Source organism: Rhinolophus ferrumequinum, chromosome 23, assembly GCF_004115265.2.
Source record: "Rhinolophus ferrumequinum isolate MPI-CBG mRhiFer1 chromosome 23, mRhiFer1_v1.p, whole genome shotgun sequence".
In the NCBI taxonomy this organism is placed as follows: Eukaryota; Metazoa; Chordata; class Mammalia; order Chiroptera; family Rhinolophidae; genus Rhinolophus; species Rhinolophus ferrumequinum.
This window is the reverse complement of record NC_046306.1, coordinates 13,138,663-13,161,399: the sequence shown is the minus strand read 5'-3', so window position 1 is coordinate 13,161,399 and position 22,737 is coordinate 13,138,663. Positions and strand designations below refer to the sequence as shown.

Here is a 22,737-nt window from a genome sequence, read left to right as displayed (position 1 = left end):
TCTTCAAATTTTGGGACTCTGCCACCCAACTCGAGCGTCTTGCTACTGCCACCCCTGTGCCCCTCTAGGAGGCCCTACCGGACAAGCTGACCCCTTGTAGGTGCTCTCTGCCCACATTGGTCCATGGCAAACACTCAAGCAGCCTTGCCCTGAAGCACCTGGGAGTGTGCGTGATCTCAGCACACCCACTTGCTGGCTCCCTCATCAGTGCAGCCAGGCAGCCTATTTCCTCAGCCTTTAGACGTCCCACATCAGACCCTGGGGTCCTCACACGAGGTTCAGGTGTTCAGCTCTCCACATAGTCACCCACCTCCCGTCCTTTTGAGAAAACAGCCCCCAAAGGACTCCGGGCCCCTTCTCCCCGTCACAGGAGAGCTGGGGCTAATAACACATAGAGGGGTTTGGGTCATAGTTTAGCAGTTGTGGGCTCTGACTGTGCTCTTAGAAAGCGAGCGCTGCTGTCTCCGCAGAACTTTCTGGCAGTATTGTACCAGTGACACACACACCCCTGGATTGGCTCACATTTTCATGGAGGTGACCATACTACCTAACCAGGTTGTTGTGGAAGCTGAGTGACACAGAGAATCCACAGAGCGTTGCTGGGTCTGAGGCTAGGATTCCACAATCACGGACCTGCAATTCCATCTTTGTGTGACAATTTACAAGTGCTGCTGCCTCTGTGGGTCTCAGTTTTCTCATCTGTCAAACGGTGCGCATGAGAGCCCCCACCTGATAGCCTCTCTACCGGGTTAGTTGGGTGAACTACACATATAAAGTGCTTAGCACGATGCCTGCGTTTGGTAAGAACTTGGTCTTCCTGGGTGTTAATAATACAATGGAGGGTGGGCTGAGCGGGCTCTCAGGCTGGTACTTGTGGGGTGAGGGAACAGCGTCTTCAGCCCTCCTACCATTCCAGGCACTGTTTTGGACATGCTTCAGCCTGGCTGGGATGCAGGGCCCCTGGGAACAGAGAGGACGGCCTGTACCTCCAAGCAGTCATGCTGACTCAGGTTAGAAAATCAATGTGTGACCCGAGAAAACACAGCTGGGCTCCCACCTCTTCTGGGAAATACATGCAGCCAGCCCCGGGCACGTCTTATCTCACGCTTAGAGAGGTGAACGGCTCTATTCTAGGTCCTGATTCCAAGGCTTGTGAGTAAAAGCCTGGCACACCAAGGTCTCTGGCTACTTGAGGGACACCAGGCCCACAGATCACAGGCTTCGCACGACCCTCCAATTGGGGTCAGGCATATCTGGCGCTTGCCAAGCCCTTGACTTCTCCCAGCCCTAGTCTGGACACTTCTCAAGCCAAGCCAGGCTCCGGACCACTGGTTGGGCAACCCATGACCTCAGACTGGGTCAGATCCGTCAGGTGAGCATCTGTTTAAGAGTATGGAACATTTTGTTCTTTAGAATCCCGGGGGCCAAAGAGTACGAACCCTCCCCATCCACAACTCAACCCCCCGACACTGACTTTTACTTACTTTATAACTTTGGGCAAGTTCTTCACCTGAGTTCCAGGTTTTCCGTCTGTTAAATGCAGACTAACAAGTACCTCCACCTTCCAGTGTTGTGTGAGACTCAGGTAATGAGTGTCAAGGGGTGGCACACACACTGGCAGGCACTCCATAACAGGGAGTTAGTAGTTGTGCAAACAGGGGTACTGAACACCAAATTAAAAAACAGTAAGGTATATATACAGTGGGTAAGAATAAGGACTGAGGAGCTAGACTCGCTGGGTTCAACACCTGGCTGCTCTACCACTTTCTGTGTGGCCACAGATAAGCTCTTTGAGCCTCAGTTTTCTTTTCTATAAAATGGGAATAATGATGATGATGATGACGAGAAGATTCAGTTAGATTAGATGCCCTAGGAACAGTGCCAGGCACATAATAATCACTTAATAAGCATCAACTATTTTTTAATTAGTCACACAAGTTCGTAATGTTACTAATGGCACTGAAATCCCACAGGTAAGGGTTTTGACAGGATTCACAGGAAAGAGAACTCATATCTAGTGAGCCCCTACCATGTCCCTGGTGCTCCCATAAGCCAGATATGTATATTTACACACACACACAGAAGTAATTCTTTTTTCATTTTTAAAAATCTTTATATGGTAAGACAAACCACAGATGAAGAAAATCATACAAATTAAATTTGTAGCTTAGTGAGTTATTTCAAGGCAAACACACTGTAACCACCACCCAGGTCAAGAAATAGAACTTTGCCAGCTTCCCAGGAACCCCTCCATGAACCCCATCCAAATGACAGCTCTTCCCCCAAAAGTAACTTCTAACCTGACTTTTATAGCAATTATTTCCTTGGATGTCTGTATGGTTTAATCATCCGAGTGTGCACTCCTACACATTTCAGTTTAGTTTTGCCCATTTTAAAAAAACTTAATATGTCTTTTCAGCTTCTTTGAATGCATAGGTTCTTCCCTCTATCTCTTTGTTCTCCTTGAAGTTTATCTGTTGAAGAACTCAGGCTGCTTGACTTGTAGAGTTTCACAGAGTCTGTACATGGTCAACTGCATTCTCATTGTACAGTTCAACATGGCCCTTTGACCTCTGCTTTTCCTGCAAATTAACAGCTAGATCAGACCCAGGTTCCATCCCTTTGTCACGATAATATGTGGCTCTGAGTTCTTTTATCGAGAAACATGCATGTGGCTGGAGTTTTGCTCTTCTTTTTTGGCTAGAGACATGAATTTATTGCAGGTTGCAAAATGGCAATATTGTATTATTTTGTTTTCATATATTAGCTGTAATAATTTATGAGAAATTGCTTTTCTTAATCTGTTGTTTGGTTACCCACTGGTACAGTTCATGTATGAATGGTGGAATAAATACTTGATTCTTTCCTTTTATTTACCTGGTTTTCAAGAATATAATTTGTTTCCATGCCATCCTCAGAAGATAATCAATTAGTGTTTTTTGTTGGATTTATGAACTTTTCTTTGCTGTTTTTATCAACTCAGGGATTGAAACATATTTGATGAGTTTCAATCAACTGCAATTACCTTTGCTGCAGCGAAATGGTCTCATCTTCAGATTGGTTTCTAGTTCTTTTGACGTGACCCTAGTGCCTTTGATAGCTTCCTTGTTGTCTAGTATGACAAGATATTCCAGGCTCATCTTGTATATTTTCCTGCTACTGATCTGTAATCAGAAATTCCTCAGAGACATCCCTTTATTTTTTTTAAATAGAAAAATGACATTTCAAGACTAGAATCTGAATGCTAAGTATGTTCATGGCTACTACATTAGTAATTGTAGGTCTTTCTAGTGGATAGAACTATATATATATATATATATATATATATATATATATATATATATATTTCATTTTAAAAACACGTCATCTCTTGAATTCATGCTACTATTTCCAAAGCAAATACAACATTACGGGGCGTTTAATTAACTTAATATTTCAAGCTATATTACATCTGTAGCTCTTTCTTCCACATTTAGACTCTTTGGTTTTCAAGGACACTGGAGATGATAAAATTGAAAGATTCTGTCATTACTGATTTGCAACCCCCACCGCATCCCCCACCCCAGTCAAGAACAGCCAGGTTCTTGGCCCCCTTGGATCAGCTCTCATCTCCCTGGGATCTCTTGACCCTGGGGTAGGGAAAGTAAGAGATTAAGGTCATCTCTTGGATACTCCTTTGGGCTCTGAGTCCTCCTGGACCACAGAATTTCTCTCTAGAAATGGCGTAATGTCTTTACTCTGCCTGAAAGAGGGACCTAGATTTGTCTCAAAGCCGTAATTGCACAAAATACATGTTGACGGAGCTAGGGATTGAAATGGACTTGGGGAGGGGTCCACTAAAGCCTTTTCCAAGCTACCGTTTTCTGAAGGGGACTTCATGAACCCCACAGCCGGGAAGAATCCTGCAAGGCTAATCCCAAAATCGAGGTTTGAAGCCCTTTACTTCATTGACTGCCAGTTTCTCTTTCATGAAACAGTTTCCCTAAACACGAGGATTTAATGAGACAATGGATGTAAAACACCACGTACGTGGTAGTATGTTCTCGAGAAAACGGCAGCTTCTTTCCATCCTTCTCTGTTCCTCGGTTTCCCCAGCTGTACCACCTAAACCTGCTGGTGCTCCCCGTTCCTCCCAGCCAGCTTCTCCCCACGCTCGAGTCCCACAGCGCGGGGTCCCGGCCGCCAGGTGGGGACAAATCGCCGGCACCGCGGGGTGATGTCGCCCATCGCCCTGAGGGCGGCGCCCCGCCCTCGCAGCCCTGCGATCGTCACTTCCGGCGCGAGGGGCCGGCCGGCCCGGCAGGGAGTGCGGGTCGGTTCTGTGCGCGCTGCCGGCCGAGGCTCCCGCCGCCGATTGACCCGCGCTCCGCCCCGTTGCCGGGCCGGTGAGTGCCCGCGAGCCGGTCCCTGTGCGCTGGGGGCCGGGAAAAGGGACCCCTGAGAGGGAGGGATAACCGGAAGTGGGGGACCCTAGGAGAGAGACCCCAGGAAATGGGGATACCTAGGGACGGGGTGACAACCGGAAGTGGGGGGCCTCGGAAGGCTGTCGACGGGACGTGGGGTCTCTGGGGCTACAAGAGTGATGGCATTCTGGCCCCTGGTTTGGGTGGCGTGGGCAGGACACAGAAGGATGGGCTCCAGGTGAGGAAGATTTCCGGCTCCACCCTGACAAGGGGTGTTTGCATCTCTCCATGTGCCCCCCCAATCAGTTCATTCACCGGACAGACTGAGCCCTGCTCTGCTTGACGCTGCCAAGACCTTGGAGATTAAACAGGAAGCTCAGGTGGAGTCGAGAGCCCAGTGTGGGGCTGGACACATCCTTCTCTGCCTCCCTAGGGGGTACCCTCGGGCACATCACTTAACCTCACACCACCCGCTGATATTTACTGAGCTCACTGAGCACCGTCATGTGTCAGGCGCTAGGGTAGCAATGAGTGTGTCGGGCCAATTGCCTACCCTCGTGGAATTTACAGTCTAGTGGGCGATTTCCTCCTTTATAAATGGGAAGAGTCATAGTGCTGTCACCAGATACTGTGAAGATTAAATGAGGGACGGATGTAAAGGGCTTATCGTGGTGCTTGATACGTGGTAAAATGCTCAAGTATATATTATTCTCCTATTAGTTACACATCATAAGGGAAAGAGTTCTATTGTTCGCCGCTGTGTGCCCAGTGCCTGTAGGTGATCAGTAATTATTAGATAATGACTAGATGGTGAGACTGACTGAGGAGATTCATGTGAACACCCTTGACACTGGACCGCCATTTCTGAAAGAGACCTGGGAACCCGGTGCTGTGGAAAACGAGGGACTCACCCTGGGGGAGTCAGGGAAGGCTCCATGAAGCTGGGCTTGGAAGGTGATGAGTTGTCTGCTTGGGAAAAAACAAGGAGAGGAAATTCCAGGCAGAGGTATCAAAAATGCATGAGGTGTGCTGAGAATGATGGGTAATTAGTTTGTTTTCACTGGCATTTAATGTGCATTGAGAGGGGGAAAGGTGGCAGATAGGCTGGAGAGGGACCTTGAGGCCAGGACACAGACTTGGACACTACAGTCTGTGTCCTGGGTAAGCACCGGGTTGGGATTACAGGTGTCTGTTGGTGACTTCCATGGAAACAGAGCCCAGGGTGGGTCCTATAAATGATGGTGGTTGCTCCATTCTTTCCTCGGCATACCTCTGCCAAGCAGATTAAATTCATTCCACAAATATTTATGGAGTGCAGACGATGTCTGACACCCTGTTAGGTGCTGGGTTTAAGGTGATGAACAAAACACGGGTGAATGTTGCCCTACCGACAATTACAGTGGAGTAGGAGAAGTGCTTGCCATGTCAGAGCTTCTGTGACAAAGGCTCCTAACCTGCTTTAAGCACCATCATCTCTCGTCTGAATTATTGCAATAACCTCTAACCAATAACCTCTTCACTCCTGTCTTCTTCCCCTTACAGTCCATTCGCAAGACAGCCGAGTAATCCTTTTAAAGTATAAGTCCTATCGTGTCACTCTACCCAAAACCCTCCATGGCTCCCACCAAACTTGAGAGTAAAAGTCAAAGTGCTGACTGGCCTACAAAGCTCTGTACCAATGAGACCCCCATTACCTCTCTGAATCCGTCCGCTAATGCTTTTCACCTTGCTCATTTGGCCCAAGCCACACGGGTCTCCTCTCTGTTTCTCAAAAAAGCCGTGCATGTACCTGCCGCAGACTTTGCACTTGCTCTTCCCCCAGATATCTGCATGGCTTGTTCCTTTGTTTCCTTTGTCTTTGCTCAAATGTCACTTAGGTGAGGCCTTCTCTGACCACCCTATTCACAATTGTAACTCCTACCCCCAGATACATTGAACCCCGTTACCTGCTTTATTTCTGTCCAGAGTACTTACCATCTTCTAGTAGACTATAGTTTATTTTGCTGATATTCCCCCACACACACTAGTATGTAAGCCCAATAAAGGCAGGATTATTTTTATTGATTCACTGCTGTATCCCCAGTGCCTAGAAGAGGGCCTGGTACATTGTAAGTGCTCAGTATTTGTTGAATGAATGAAATGGCATCTAATTGGAACTTAAGGGTGAATCAGTTAGGTGACGACCTGGAGGAAGAGCACGCGAGTTGGAGGAATCAGGATGTGCACAGGGCAAGAAAACACACCCTTGGGAAGAAGTGGAAGAAGCTGGGTGAGGCTGGAGGTTAGGATGCAAAGAATGGAGTAGGCAGACCTAAGGTTTAGAGGGAGTGACCTGGTCACTCTGGCTGCTGTGGGCTGCGGGGAGGCTAGCTATGTGCAGAGACCCCTGAGGTGGTCCCCACGTTCCTTGTTGAGCTTGGAGTGGGGGATCAGTGGCAGCCCATGGACAAGAGCTTGGGCTTTGAAACTGGGCAGTCCTGCTGCTACCCTTATTCCTGGAATATCTAAGGCAGCAGTTTGGTTTTTGTTTTGCACTCAAGAAGTGTGTTGTTGGTTCAGGTCTTCTAAGCAGACACTAGGATGAGATTAGACGTGGAACGCCCATGAAACATAAAGGGAGGGGACAAGTCAGGGAGAGCCCTCAGGCAGCCACAGCAGCCCAGCCCCAGGGAAGGAGGTTTGGGCAGAAAGTCTTGGACTGCGGTGCATTTCCACGAAAGGTTTGGCAAGGCTGATAGGGAGTCCTCGAGGCAGAGTTGCCTGTAGAGGAATCCCATGTCTGGGGACAACCTGTGGAAAGTGTGGCATCCTAAGGGACAGCAGCTGGGGCCATCTGTCAATTATGCTCCACCCCAGCAGGAAATCTGATGAACTCAGTTTCATGGTCTCCATGATGTCACATGTGTATGGTTAAAAAAAAAAAAAAATCAGTACAGTACATAGTCTCTTCTACCAGAAATATCTGGTTCTCTAGTTCTGTTACCTGGGAACAATTGACAACGGTTTCTTGTATCTCCTTCCAGAAATTTTAGGTGTACTCACAAGTATATCTATGTATCTATTTTTAAAATATCGACATAATTATTTTATTGTACACTGTTCTGCAACCTGCTTTCTTTTTCCTTAGCATATTTATTTATAAGATCTGCCTAATTTCTTTTCATGACAGAATAGTATCCCATTTATAGTCATACTATTTAAATATGTCATACTATTTAACCAGTCTCCAACTGGTATGTAATTAAAGTGTTTCCTACCTTTTGCCATTATAACCAATACTTGTAATGGCCACCCTCGTGTACATATTTTGTACACACATATAAATAAATGTACTAGAAATGGAATGCTGAGCCAAAGGGTATGTGGTTTTAAAATTTGATATTGACAAACCGCCCTCTAAAAAGGCTATGTCAATTTATTCTCCCAACAGCAGCGTATTCGAGTACCCGTTTTGTATTTGTGCCAGTCTGAATTTCAGAGTTGTTCTCATTCACATTTCTTTAATTACAAGTAAGGTCGAGCACCCATTCATACACTTCTGTGAGCAAGGCCATGTGTTTGATGAGGCGTGTGTGTCTGCTGCTGGAGGTGCCCGGGTGCCTCCGTGGAGATTCTAACTCTCTTCAGTCTGGGCTGGACGTGGGCACGTGGTTCAGATCCTGTTCACTCCCCCAGTGGAGAACCACTGCTCTGAGGTTACTTGGCTTGACCAAAATGTTCCTGTCCCCCTATATCAGCTGCCCTGGGGTTTGAAATGAGCCTTGGACTTCATTAACTTCACTTGGAGCTCTGGTTTTGACAGGAATCCTGGGAGCTAATGTCAGAAGAAAGTGACTCTCTGAGAACCAGCCCTTCTGCGGCCTCACTTTCCGAAAATGAGCTGCTGCCAGCACCCGAACCTCCTGGCTACGTGTGCTCACTGACAGAAGAACTGGTCACCAAGGCCAGGGAAGAGCTGCAGGAGAAGCCGGAATGGAGACTTCGAGATGTCCAGGCCCTCCGTGACATGGTGAGGAAGGAGTGCCCCCACCTGAGCACCAGTCTGGATGACGCCTTCCTGCTGCGCTTCCTCCGAGCCCGCAAGTTTGATTACGACCGCGCCCTGCAGCTCCTGATCAACTACCACAGCTGCAGGCGAAGCTGGCCCGAAGTCTTCAGTAACCTGAGGCCGTCGGCCTTAAAAGATGTCCTCGCTTCCGGATTCCTCACTGTGCTGCCCCACACCGACCCCCGGGGCTGCCATGTCCTGTGCATCCGCCCAGGTATTGCACTGGACTTGCGAGGCACGCGTGTGCAGTCTGTTTGGGATGTGTCTGCCCACTGTCCTCTTCTTATTCCCTTTTGTCCCCTCCCTGTTTTAGTCAAAGCTCTTTTGGTTGCAAAAACCTACTCAACCCAGCTTTTTTTAAAAAAGGGAGGATCTAGTCTAAGGAGACAGGAGCACTTCACAGAACGAGGGAGCTGCAGGTGCGGCAGCTCTCCCTAGGCCCTGGAACCCAGAACCAGAGCCCAGTTCGTTCCCCCTTCCGGAACTAAGCCCACCATTCTCCCTGTCTCTGCCGCTGCCTGTCTGTCAGTCTGTGCGTCTCTCTGGGCCCAGCACGTCCCTGCTGCCCTTTGCGTATCTTCTTCACGTCTCTCTTTTAAACTGGCTATTGCTGCCTCTGTGCACATGGTTGCCTCTGGCACCCCTCAACTCCCAGGTTTACTTGGCCACCCAACTAAGTTCCTTCTATACAAACTCCAGATTTCTAGGGCTGAGACAGCTGCTCTGGTCATAGGGTACAAACAGGGCTGCCAGGACCCCCAACCCCATCCTTCCCTTGTGAGAAGGTGAGGTGCAGTTATCAGTGTGGGCTGGGCAACTGCTGGAAAGGTGCCAGCCTACCACGTGCCTCCTCCAACCTTTCCCTCCTTTCCTCTACTTTGTTAAGCCATTGAAAAGATGCACTTTAGATTCACTTTCTGATCTTAGCACTTCACGATAGTGATCAGGAGGACACTTTACATTTCTTTGGCACAGCAGTGTTCAATTGGGGGCCACTTCCCACCCCCAAATAGCATTTAGAAACGTGTGGGGACCTTTTTTTAGCTGACACAATGAGTGGGGGATGCTAGAACTCTGGCCTCCTGATTCTTTACCCTGTTCTCTTCTGTGACACCAAATGCATTGGAAATTCAGGAGAGCTCTCCACCCAGCCCCAGCCGCAACATTTTCCATCAGACCAGAGCGGAGACGAAATTTGAAAGTAAGATTGTAGTGTTCCTCCCAACAAGCCAGAAAAGGAGAACTTGCTGGCAGCCCTCTTTGCTCATGCATACAAAGGCCTCTTGAAGGGACGTCTGAAGGGGCGCGGGAACCCCCCTGCCCCTCCCTCTGCCTTTAAGGCCCACATCACCAGTTCCTTTAGTCACTGACGAAAGCCTCTTTGGAGACTAAACCACTCTCTTGAGCCTTTACTACATACCAGGCACAGTGTTAACTAACTGCTTTACCTGCTATTTTAGGCCCTTTCCAAAAGGAGGGGTGTCTATTTTTAAATAAGCAATGCAGTGGAGATTTCAAAGTATCAGGAGACCTAGAAACCGGTCACTGGGTTTTCTGCTGCTCCTTTGTGCTCAACTCATAAGAATCTTACGAAACAGTCAGATATTCCCACACTGGTTTCACCTCTTTGCTTGCATGGCTTCAACCCTTTGCTCGTGAGGTGAATTCCCGCCCCCCCATATGTCTGGAGCAGATCTAGGCCCCTTCCCGCTGACTCAGCCTTTTAGGTGGAGGCATACACAGAAGGTTTCGTCCTTAACTGGGGACTGGCTTTGCCTTTTTATAAGCTCTGTTGAGACATATATGATTGAAAAGGATCATAGCCAGTTATGTAGAAGCAGGTTTAACTGGCAGCAACATTCAACAGCAAACTGACACAATTTTCGGACAAAGAGGTTTTTCATAGGAATTTTGCATATATTACATCTCCCATTGGTGGCAATCAAAGGGATACACAGGTCTTGGTGGGATTTTCTTGAGAATAGTGGTAAGTAGTCAAGAGTTGTCACTCATCTTTTTCCCAAACAAAGGAAAGACTCCTTAAATATAAGGGGAGTAGTAAAGGAGCGTCCAGCCTGGAAAAGGGGATTTGCGCCAACTACGGCATTGGAAAGCCTTCTCCATCTCAGCTAGCCTCAGCATGCGCTTCCTTCTCAGACCAATTCTTGCCTCATGGGGTCCCTGAGTCTCAGGCTTCCAGCCTCCCCACTGCAAGAGAGAAGAGAGATCTTCTCTTTCCAAAGCACCAGGGCCCCCGAATTGAGTCCCTTTAGCTCTGCTTGACCTGGCTTGGATCACACACTGTGGCCAGGTGGCTGTGAAGACCCAGATTGGCCAAGCCCACCTCTGGCACCTGGACTCAAGTCAATTTTACCCAAACTGCATGGCCAGCATGGGAAGAGGTTGTTTCCCACGGAAAATTAGGGTGGTGTTATGAAGATAAGGGGACACATCTGATGGCAGAGGGCACAGATGTCCATTAAGGTAAGTACTATTATCCCATTCTACTTAGGAGGCCATATAGGCTCAGAGTGAGGAAGTAAGTTGCCCCACGTCACACAGCTCGTAAGATTCAAACCCCGAGGTGTGTCTGACTTCGGAGCTCAGTCTTTTAGCTTCAACACTCAGTTGCGTTTCCATATCAGAATGTGCTGCTGTGTTTGGAGTTCATAAGCATCAGCTGCTGCTGCAGGTATCCCAGTTACTAACCTCCACGGGGTCATGCCAGTAGAATATCTTGCTTTTCTGTTTTTAAACAACAGTTTTAGCACGGAGATAAATCTTAGCCTGTCTGATTGTTTGTATTTGTTTCTGTAACATACTGTCCATCTCTTACGACCTTAGACAGATGGATACCGAGCAACTACCCAATTACCGAAAACATCCGAGCCATATACTTGACGTTAGAAAAACTCATTCAGTCTGAAGAAACCCAAGTGAACGGAATTGTAATTCTTGCAGACTACAAAGGAGTGAGCTTATCAAAAGCATCTCACTTTGGCCCTTTTATAGCCAAAAAGGTGATTGGCATCCTTCAGGTATGGCCCCTGTGTGTCACGTGCCTGTGCTTTCCCTGGGACCCTGTCCGTTTACCCATGTGCTACACACACCCCACTTCCCACTCCTACAACCAGAAAAATACAAAAGCATTATGGGAAGAAGTGTACAAGTTCTGTTCACCACTCATTTCCAGCAGGGTCTCCAGTAGTTTCTGAGGTACCTTCATTCTGGGCAAGATCAGCTTCAGGGCAAGAGTCCAAACACCAGAGCAGTGTTTTCTATCTCTTTTTTGGGGAGGGCGGTTGGTCCAGAAGGCAGAGGAGAAATTCTCCTAAGAAATGAAACCGAGCAATTGTGCTTCTGTCCAAGCTGACAGAGCCTGTCCTGCCCTCTGTAGGGCCTGGGGAAGGGGCACTGCTGGACTGTTTGGGTCGGATGCTTTCACACCTTATGTGCTGTGTTTCAGAACGCAAGTTGCTAGGAACCATGAGATTGCCCCTATATCTTCACACTGTGCAATGGTTTGCTTCTACAGTCATTATAACCCATTCAGGCCTTCAAGGAATCCTCTGAGATAGTCAAGGCAAGAACTATGTTGCCGTTTTAATAGATGAGAAAACGAGACTTAAAGGATGTAGCTTGGCCCAAATCTCTCAAAGGCTTGACTCCTAGTTCCTTCTGACCCAGCCCACGGGGTGCTGTCTCTTACAAACTGGGGGGCACCAGAGATAGGGCCGTTCTCCTTGTCGAATTCCACAATGCGTGTGAGCCCCTACTATGCACTGGGCTGATTATTTAAACAAACATCAGTGTCACACTAGGTCATTATCAGAAATTTGAATTCTGGCTTTGAGGCAGTACTGTGGCTTCCCTTAGCTTCCACTCTTCTTTCAATGCCTCCTGCTAAAGGCCATGTCGATGCAAGGGTCGGTATCGTGAGTTTTGAGCCCGTGTTTTTCCAGTCCTATAAGATGATCTGGGGACAAAGTTCCTGGGTTAAATAAGTTTAGGAAATGGGGTGTAGTATGTCCCTTCCTTGTGAATTCCACTGTAAACATTTACGTATTGAAAGCTCTGAACGGGTGGCTGGTTAGCTCAGTTGGTTAGAGCACGGTGCTCATAACACCAAGGTCGCCGGTTCAATTCCCACGTGGGCCAGTGAGCTTCGCCCTCCATAACTAGATTGAAAGCAACGACTTGACTTGGAGCTGATGGGTCCTGGAAAAACACACTGTTCCCCAATAAAAAAATTTTAAAAAAAGAATTTACCCTTGAAAAGGTGGTTTCCCTCATTAAAAAAAACAACTCTGAACAGGCCTGCAGTTAAGGAAACTTGTTTGTCTATATTTAGTCTACTGTTTCTGAACATATTTACCTACCTACTCTTAACCTTTTTTGCATCACACCTAGTAATGTCCTGAGAAATACACCCGGGCAGCAGTGATCAGGCCTCATATTTGCTAGATCCATCCACATAGGCTGAGGCCATTTTTTGCCGCAGAGGAGCAGCTCTCCACTTGTTTGCCTCTCTCCTAACCCAGCTGTGGGCCCCGAGAGAGACTTTCCCTGAGGCTTGTCTTCCCGTCCAGCCCCCACTTGGGCTGTCTTTGAGGAGGTTGTGAGCATCAAACCCGTGTGACGGGGCCTGAATGAAGAAGATTTAAACGGGGGAGGCCGGCTGTGGTACCAGACCGTTTGCAAATACTCCGCATGTTCTAACATCCCTTTCCTTTCCCACACAGGATGGTTTCCCCATTCGGATAAAAGCAGTCCATGTAGTGAATGAGCCTCGAATATTCAAAGGCATTTTTGCCATCATCAAACCATTTCTGAAGGAGAAAATAGCAAACAGAGTAAGTGATGATCCTACTGACTTTAACTTTTTTTTTTTCTTGGCTCCCTTATTTGTGTCATCTGTAAGCTTATTGTGACATCGATAAACTTAGTTTATTCTTTTGGCCCTGGGACTATTAATTTGGAAAGTACAGGATCACAGGTAAAACAAATGAACAATCTTTTCTGTGAGGGAAAGATGAAATGAATAAGAATATACTGTTTGACAGTAGAGAGAGAGCAGAGCCAGGATTGTTATTCTAAGAGAATCCCTGCTCTGTAATCATTTGGACTTTTTAATATTCTGGCCTTGGCATTGTGACCTGACAGTGCGTGGGATGTGTAAGAGGACGGGGAAAAGCGGATGATAGCCTTTGGGCAGGGAGTTAAAGAGAGCTGTGGCGATTTCTTACTAAAGCCGTCTTGGGGTTTAAAAATGCTATTTAAACCTTTCCATTTGCTTAATATGTTGTCTCGCTGGATAAAGTTTGTGGACTAATTCAAGATTGGTGAGATACGTGAGTTTTTATCTTCATTTCTTATTTAAGAAAGGATAGGTGACACTTTAAAAGACGGAAGAACCACTTCTCTTAACCTCTCCCAGTACCGCGATTGAAATGTGCCGGGTGGTTTTTTTCTCCTCCTTCTCTAGGCCTAGGAACACTGTAGTCGCTCCCAAGATTGGGTCTTGACTTTTGTATTCTTTTCCAAAAAGGAAGCACAGAGAGAGAGAGAGAGAATCTCAAGATTGCAAGGGAGGGAACTCGAAATCCAGATCCAGAACCCCAGCCCTTTCCCTGAGGGTTTATCACCTCAGGAGTGGAGTCCAAGATTCTGTGCTTTTAAAATCTCCTAGGTGATTCTGACGCACAGTTAGGTTTGAGGACCACTAACTCAGTGGCCTCCATGCCTGGCTTTGAGCCTATGTTGGTTTCTGGAGATGCTACTGGGAACCTGCTTTTACCAAAGCAGCCTTTGGACCAGGTCATTTACATCTGTGAAATGACCTTACTCGTGGCCCATAATCTTGTTCCTTTGGTCCTTTGCATGTTCATTCATTCAAAGGTACTGACCAACTACTCTGTGCCTGTATGTATGTTCTAGACCAAAATGTCTGCCTCCAGGAAGCTTACATTCTAGGGAGACACAAAGGATTATGTATGTTATCTAGTATTAGAATGTGACGTGGAGAAAAATTAAGCAGACAAAGGGGGTAGTGAGTGCGGGCAGAGGGGAAGGGGTTTAGCATTCAATAGGGTGGTTAGAGGTGGTGTCATTGAGAAGTTGGCGCTTGAGCAAAGACTTGAAAGAGGTGAGGTATCTGGGGACCGGCCACGGCACGAGCCTGAGGCGGGAGTGTGCCTGGCGGTGAGGAGCAACAGGGGTGGGTACAGAGAAGTAACAGGGGCCAGATGGTGACCTGTGGGCCATAGGATACACTTCGGCTTTTAGGCTGTGTGTGATGGGACTGGAGGGCTGTCCTGGGGCGTGACATGACCTGACTTCCACGGAAAAGAGCTTACTTGTGGGACAGGCGTGTGAGCAGGGAGACCAGATAGGAGGCTCCTGGGGGAGTCCAGGTGAGAAATGATGGCGGCATGGTACCTTTAGGGTGGCAGTGAAGTGGCTGGATTCTGGATATATTTTGAAGTACCAGCCAACAGGGCACCGAGTATAAGGAAAAGAGAATGAAGAATCCTCAAGTTTTTCAAGGAACTGGAAAGGTAGAGCTGCCATCAACCGTTTCTCTATTCATCCAACAGATGTTTATTTGACCACTTTCCATCCAGGAGGTTACTGAATTATTGATTAACCTAAGGACCTGTCTGTTTGCATTTCCTTCCCCTTTAGTTTTTCCTCCACGGGTCTGACCTAAACTCTCTCCACGCAAATCTCCCCAAAAGCATTCTTCCCAAGGAGTACGGGGGCACGGCCGGCGAGCTGGACATCACCGCCTGGAACGCGGTGCTGCTGGCCTCCGAGGAGGACTTTGTGAAAGAGTTCTGCCAACCTGTGCCCGCCTGCGACAGCGTCCTGGGCCAGGCCCTGCCACCCGAGGGGCTGACCTCAGACGCGCAGTGCGACGACCCCACGTGGGCCGTGAAATCACAGCTGTACTCCTGCTACTAGCGGGTCCCCCAGGAGCATCTCCACCTTGAAATCCTGTCATTTTCCTCTGGACAGGCACAAGGAGAACTTGAGGTGCCATGGATTCAGTCTCGCTCCTTGGAATTCAACTGCAGCACGGAGGAAAAGCCAGTAAATCTCTGAGGGTGAGCCAAGAGTGACACCCTTGATTACTTGAATTATTCCATGGAAAACGTCCCCCGATTCACAAATGTTTGGAATCTCAGTTTGCAACCCTGAATCTGGAAGCCGTATCTGGTTCTTATACATCTCAAAGCAAGAAAAATCTGGACCAAAGTCACTTTGACCCCACATTCCGGGAGAAAACCTGGCTGGCCAGTCAGCACACTCCTATGAAATAGCTTGGCCAAGCCTACAGGGTGGCCACACGTGAGACTTTGGGGGAGTCTGTGTTTTTCACACGAACCCTAACTCAAGACTTATATTGCTCATCAGGAATCTTCAGGTTTGAGGTCCAGGCCCCAGTTGCCGTCACTGGGTAGCCCCTTCTCTGAACCAGGCATGCATCGGGACGTAAGCAGCACTTCCTGATCAAATTGGGGATCCAGAGACTTCGAGCACCTCTGGGGTTCATTGGTTGAATCTAGCAAGAGAAACTTAAGTTTTCCCAAACCCATAAAGCCTTAGCCCTGGTTCTCCACAGAATCACCCAGGGTCCTAGAAGTATGTGATTTTACTTGACCTAAAATACTGGATCCCGGGCCTGTGTAGCTAAAAGAATTCTGGCCTAAGACTCAAGAGACCTGGGCTCCAGCCTCAGAGGTGCAACTGTGGAGGCCTTGGTGGGCCGCAGCTTTCGCATCTGGAAACTGAAGCTGAGTGAAATGACGCCTGGGGCCCTTTTGGCTGCTGAGGTTCTGGGCTTTGATTTAGTTACTGAATGTTAAACATCGCTTTTTCTGCCTAGAAAGATGGACTCTCTAGATACAAGTGGCTGGATCCTGTTCTTTGTGGTACCACGGGGCCTTTCCAACAGGGGTGTCACCATCTGGCCCTGACTTGAAGGAAACAAGTATGTCTGTTCCTGGGACTCAGTGATACCACCTTCCTTTTCGTAGTGAGGGTTAAACTCGAAAAGGACGGCCTTTGTGATGGCAGGTGACCAGAATCTTGTAGGAATTCCTTCCATCCCTGAGACGCTGGTGGTGTATTGTAAACCTGACAACAGGGAATGGTTAAATTACTTGGGATTCTAAAATGTTGGCCTCTGGAAACGAATGTGAGGGCAGGTTATTGCTGGGTCACTTCTGGGCCCCCTCTGCCCACTTGAGTTTCTCTCTCTCGTGTGGGTAGACGCACTTCAGGCTGTCCAGCCTGACTGAATGTCAGTTCTGCATTTCAGCGCTTTAGACTCTTCCTGTCGAGAATTTAGCCTTAGCCCAAGCATCAGATTAGGTGGTTCATCTGGTGGCTTTTGACCTATTTCCTTTCATATTCATTCCAGGCAAATTATGGTGTTAAAAAGTGACAAGTACTGTGTGTCGTGTGTGTACCTTCTCTGTGCATTTATTAGGCCACCAGGTGAGGGGGACGGCTCAGTTAGGAAGAGAACAGTCCACCGAAATTCAAAGGCCAGTCTGTTATGAGTGAGCCGTCCACCTCTATAGCACTTTTAAAAATGTCTGGAGAAGTTGTCGTTGCAAATTATTTACCTCGTGAGTGCCAATTCCAGGGAAAGCTCTTTTCACCAGACACTAACCCTGGATCCTCTGGGGACCTGTCTGAGCTGGAAGTGCCAGCATGCACACCCCTGGCCACCTCAAGTTCCATATGACAGTGATGTGTGACCAGCATTGCTGAAAAGATCTCAACAGGACAAGTGGGATGGCTAACGTAGAGGGTTCAGAACCCAACTGGCTGAAGGGGAAAATTGGTTAGTGGCTTTCTTAGGTCCCAAAGAGGAAAGAGAGGTTAAAAACAACAGCAAAAAGCTAGACAGAGAGAAATCTCCAGCCCCACCACGTTTCCAAGGTTTAGACTCTGCATTGCATTGCTGGCCAATTGCTTTTGTGTATGTGACTTAACATGGGAGTTACTCAAAGAAAGACCAGGAAAGACGTCGCTTGGGCTTTTCCAGTTGGGCCAAGGAGCTATTTCATTCAGCTTCTGAAAGGAGCCAGAGCCAAGGTTCGCCGCCTGCCTCCTTGAGCTGCTGTGCTTTGTTTTGGCTCCAAAGAGAGATCCACTCATTTTGGCACCTCAGGAGGTTTGAACCAAGCTGCGAAAGCAGGACCTCCGTGGATGAAAATCAAGGCGATCTGTGTGTGGCTTCAGCAGACGTTTGTATGGCTTCCCCAGCAGGAAGGACGTGGGGATGACCAGGGGAGCACACGGGGAGCCTTACTCAGTCCTTACTGACAGAGCAAACACGTGAACGGCAGAACTGGGCCTATTTTCCTTCAGGAAAAGCTCCAGCCCATTTCACAGGCACTGGAAAATTAACTTTGCTCTAAATTCAGGGTAGTGCACTGTCAGCCAGGGAAAAAAGAAGTCAATCAGGAGACCTGAGTCCCAGCTGTACCTTGCTGTGCAGCCTTGGACGAGCCACTGAACACCCCGAATCGTATACTAAAAAGGGTCACACCGTGAGCTCTGAGCCCTCTGTCCCCGGCATCAATCGTCCTCGCTGCCACAGGGAGACTGTACTCTGTCTTTTTAGAGGCTTCCCTGCCCCTTATCTGGGTTATTATTCAGGAAATTTAGTCTGAATGAATTGGCACCTAAAGCTTTCAAATGTTCCATCTGTAAGCTTAGGTAATAATGGGGGGCGGGGGGTTTCTCCCTCCTCTTACCCCATACTCTTACACTGCATTCTGGAGAATTTGTTCCTCTTACTGGAATCCTACCTTCATGGGGAGAGGCTGAAATCTACAGAAGGAAATCTACTGAAACAGCTGGAAGTGCAACCCTAGCTTCCCCTCTTGCGCTTTTTTTTCCCCCGCCCTTGGCAAAGGTGGCCTTACCTCCCTCCTACTTCATCCTGCTTTCACAAGGGGCTGCTGGTCTTTGTTTTACAAACACTTCAGCTTACAAGATACATTTTTGCCATAAAGTGTCAAGGCAGTAAGAGGTATCGTCCCCAAATTCCTGTGATATTGAGCCTTTCAGAATTCTCCCTGAGGATGTGCAGTTTCTTTAAATGCCATCTGATTCTCAGATTTGTCATGGGATTACTTTTTCTTTGGGGAGGCAAAAGCTGTAATACTGTTGTGGCATTATTCTAATACCTCGTTTTAAAGTTTTCTTTTGAAACCTCTTTTATTTACAAAGTAAAATGTTAGGTAGTAATGTAAGTCTGGCATACATGTGGCATGAGAGGTGTGGAGATAGCAAACAGAAACATACCGACTGTTCAGGAATGATGTCAGTTCTCCCATATCTCAGTATTGGGAACTGTTAATTTGTAAATCGAAAGTAATTTCCTTTCTGCTCTCCTGACTCAGAAGTGGTTTGCCTGACATGCAAGGAACAGGCCCCATCAGTCAGATATTCCTCCGTACTAGATAGAACTGGCTCTGAGGGGAGGCCCAGTGAGATGTGTGGGTGGAGAAGCTGGTGATGCATTTCCTGTTTGCCAGTCCTTTGATGTCTCTGGGCGGGGTGTTTAGTCGGGCAGCTGCTGTTGGGGATTCTTGTGGATGTCTTGCCTCCTGGCGTATCAGGTGGGAACCTGTTGCAAGTGAAATACTTGAAACCCCTCTGGGGCCATGAGCCTCTGGCACCACTCGGATGAGGTGGGAGGTGAGCTAATTTTCTGACCAGATTGGGGCACCATTTCAGCCACTGGTCACTTTTCCTCACTTCCTTCAAACTGAAATTCAGTTTGGCTTTGAGAACAGAGACACACGGTGGTGAATTCATCTACTTCAGTGTTTGTTTTGACCCAAAGTTTATTTTTCTAATACATTTTCTAAGTCAAAGTGGTGAGAACATGTAATTTTAGTATGCATGACTGGGTCTTAATAAAAATCCTGGTAAGGTTGAATGTGTATGGGGTCCTTTATTGTCAATGACAGTTTGGATCAAGGCTATGAGGCTTTATTATTCATGGTCCAGGATGGCCTGGGCAGACTCCCTCCAGCTTGGGGGTGGGGGGTGGCACTGGTAGCACAGAGCATTCTGGATATGTGGCGGCTGGCAGCCTCTGAAGATCACGTGCAATGAGGCAGCAGTGTGTACAAGAGAGATGCTTGGGGGTGGAAACAATATGCAAATGTTTCAGTTCTTGGGACCCGTATGTTCTTCCCGGACTGGCTCTGAATCCTTTCAGTAATAGCGGACAATTCCCGAGTGCTCGTGGGCTGGGCATCAACCGTGCTACGTGCTTCACACAGTCTCATTTAATCGTCAGGCACCCCGAATGAAGCAGTCTTATTGCTCCTGTGGGGAAAATGAGGCACAGAAAAGGTGACCAGTTTGCCCAGGGACACACAGCTAGTCACACAGAACTGGGATTCAAATTCAAAGCCAGGCAGTCTGACTGGCACCCAGTATTTCCTCCTGATGGTCAGTGATCGGAGGTGTAGCCCAGAGGGAACAGGGGGAACGAAGGGAGGAACTTTTTATAGAGCAAGAAAGCATCAGTCTAAAAATTGGCTTTTTTCCCCTGGCTTCTTGGGAAATACAAAGCAGAGTTTCTTAACCTCGGAGACCCAAGATGTAATTGAACATTTTATTCTCGAAGCACCTGTAAGCCCAGACTCCTTGGGGAGGGTCACTAGGGTATGGCGTGATCTGCTCTGGTCCTCTGCATGCTTAGCTGTTGCTCTACGTGTTTGTCTCTGTAGACGAGCACGCATTCTGCCCCCGAGGAGACAAACGCCAGGTCCCCATGGTGGGTCTGGTGTGTTGGTGATGGCTCCGTTGAGAAATACTCTCATGCAGGATGTCCACACACTCAACTGTCGGCTCTTGATGACGCAACAGGTAAGTACTTACATTGCAACACACCCGCTCTTCAGGCCAGCCTCCCCGGAGGCGGCTGTGGGACTGCAGCTTCGTGTTTCTCACCTCTGGAAAAACAGAGCTCATGCCTCCAACCCTTGTCACCTTACAGCCGTGTCAGGAGGATACTTACGAGGCACTTGGTAAGCCACTGGAGTTATTTTCCATGTTATGAGTCAGTACTTTCTGGTTTCTTTGCTAAAATACTACTTTTTCCCAGGGCCCACTCTTCACATAGTACTGGTTTAGCATTCCTGTAATAAATGGCAGCAGATGTTTCATGATACTGCATTTAAAGCTGGAGAGGAATAAAATCCTTCAGGGTGCCACTAATCTGGGGGAAAAACATTTTAACTAGGGTTTCCAGGTGGGAATTCCCGCCAGTTCTCAGGAATTTTTTTTCGCTTTCCCATTCCCAAATCCCAAGATATAAACTGTTTTCTGTTCTCCATGATGAATCGTTTCCACAAAGGGACAGCCAATACTACCAACCACCTGGGTTCAAGGAGCCGATTTTCCCAATTTCCCGACCAACTTTTCTCAGGATTCAGGAACGGAAAAGTGAATAAAATTCCCAAGAACGGATGGAAATTCCCGCCCAGAAACCCTAGCGACAAATAGGAAAAATGTCTCAGAGATACACTGTGAGTAGTACGTTTATTTCCCATTGTGGGTATTACTGGGTTTGAGCCGACTTTCCCGATTTCCCGACGAACTTTTCTCGGGATTCGGGAATGGGAAAGCGAAAAAAATTCCTTGAGAACAGGCGGGAATTCCCCCCTGGAATTTTAACCATATGTTCACCCTCTCACCTGGTAAGGCGCCAGTCATTAGGAATACAGTGACCTGGTAAGACTAGTTATTGCCTTCAAGGGATTACTAACTTTTCCTGTGTTGGTGGTGATGGGTAGATTCAGCTGACTCCCCTACATGTCTCTGAGCAGTCTCTAGTTTATGTTGTCTCCTGTATCCTAATAGGCCAGGAGACAAGAGGGTCTAATTGAAAAAAGCACTTAAGTCAAGCCTGCGGTTTGTTTCTCTGCTTCTCCTCTTACTGAGAAACTGTGGGCAAGTCATCAAGTTCTCGAAGCTTTGGTTTGATGTGTAAAAGGGGGAGAACAATCACCACCTTGCAGGGATGTAGACAATGTCTGTTCATTGCTTGGAACACCCAGCTATTTATGTGGTAGCCACTCTGGTTCTTCACGAGGACACAGGTGTCATGTGGCTTGAGTCACCCAGCAGTACTGAGGTGACACCACTGACTCAGCTGCCTGACGGGCTCCTAGGTAACAGGACGGATACAACAGACCAACACAAAAGGAAGGGACAGATCCACTGCAGCTCCCATTAGTAAGCATAAGCCTGGGACCTGCCATCAACCTGCAGAGGTCAGATGCGTGACTAATATTACTGAATACTCGCTTCAGCTTGAATGTGTAAAAAGAAAAATACAATCAAGCAAGGACTGGCAAGGAACAAAACATCAGTCCTGGTTTAAATTAAGCCTGAGTCAGGATGTGGTCCAGAACATCGAAAGCACTGACGGCCGTGGCCTTCTTGGGCAGAATCTTTGATTGCCAAGAGAAAATTTTATTTCCCGACCAACTGAGTATTTCCAAGACCAACCTAGCAAGTAGACACCCAGCAAAGGCCTCCAAACTTTGTCCTGGTGGAAATAGGTGCAAGTGGCCACTGCTGTTGCCTTTGATGAATTCCTAGAGCATACTGCGGACCCCGAAGCCAGCACCCTCCATCTGCGATCCTGGGAGGCAGGCAGGCCTGCGTGTGGTGCTGAGACACCAGGCATCTCATCTGGAGAATGACGACACCGAGGCCTCATCATTCAAAACACGCCCCCGCGAAAAGTCTGATCCTGGGCTACTCAAAATTCTGGCATTTATGCTTGTCTGTAATTCACTTATGTGTAGAATTCATTTGCGTCCTGAGTGAACTGTTGGGTTTCCAATTTAACTTCATTCTTAGGATACAAGCAAGCATAGCAGGGACACTGCCACCTAATTTTTAAAGAAAAATTTGTTATTTTAATTAATATCAAAGTTATCATCATGAGAAAAAATAAAAACTTTATTGGACTTTGTTACACTTGTTATACAGTTCAGTACTGTTTTTATTCCGAATTACAGAAAGTGGGAGATCGTGTACCATGTTTTTAAAGTTGAGGACCTCTGATGGTCTTCATCTGTCGGCCCTTCTGTTAGGAAAGTGGGGTCTCTGCTTTACACTGGCAAAGTAAGGGCTAAATGTCACCTATCTGTCCCCCAACCCCTTTACAACCTTATTTCTGTACCCTGACATAAATCACTGGTTTTTAACGGTGGTTCCAACAGTTCCAATCAA

The 22,737-nt window shown here is 47.6% G+C and overlaps 2 protein-coding genes across 7 annotated transcripts in view; one reads left to right on the top strand and one right to left on the bottom strand.

Moving 5' to 3' along the window:
• Window positions 1-4,266: 4,266 nt before the first annotated feature.
• Window positions 4,267-22,737, top strand: part of TTPAL (alpha tocopherol transfer protein like) — a 21,334-nt gene continuing 2,863 nt past the window's right edge. Inside the window, exons 1-6 of one of the 5 annotated variants that reach the window (XM_033095045.1) lie at window positions 4,267-4,385; window positions 8,206-8,665; window positions 11,296-11,489; window positions 13,194-13,304; window positions 20,220-20,358; window positions 22,099-22,236. In XM_033095045.1, the coding sequence (XP_032950936.1) occupies window positions 8,221-8,665; window positions 11,296-11,489; window positions 13,194-13,304; window positions 20,220-20,358; window positions 22,099-22,202 (993 nt within the window). In that variant the 5' untranslated portion in view covers window positions 4,267-4,385; window positions 8,206-8,220 and the 3' untranslated portion in view covers window positions 22,203-22,236. Of the gene's footprint in view, window positions 4,386-8,205; window positions 8,666-11,295; window positions 11,490-13,193; window positions 13,305-15,135; window positions 15,452-20,219; window positions 20,815-21,806; window positions 22,067-22,098; window positions 22,237-22,737 lie in introns of those variants that run through there. The other 4 variants (XM_033095046.1, XM_033095044.1, XM_033095042.1 and 1 more) reach the window with 4 other exon arrangements.
• SERINC3 (serine incorporator 3) overlaps window positions 19,676-22,737 on the bottom strand; it is a 20,436-nt gene continuing 17,374 nt past the window's right edge. Inside the window, exon 11 of one of the 2 annotated variants that reach the window (XM_033095040.1) lies at window positions 19,676-19,812. The gene's annotated coding sequence lies outside the window, so the exon portion shown is untranslated. Of the gene's footprint in view, window positions 19,813-22,260; window positions 22,395-22,737 lie in introns of those variants that run through there. The other variant, XM_033095039.1, reaches the window with a different exon arrangement.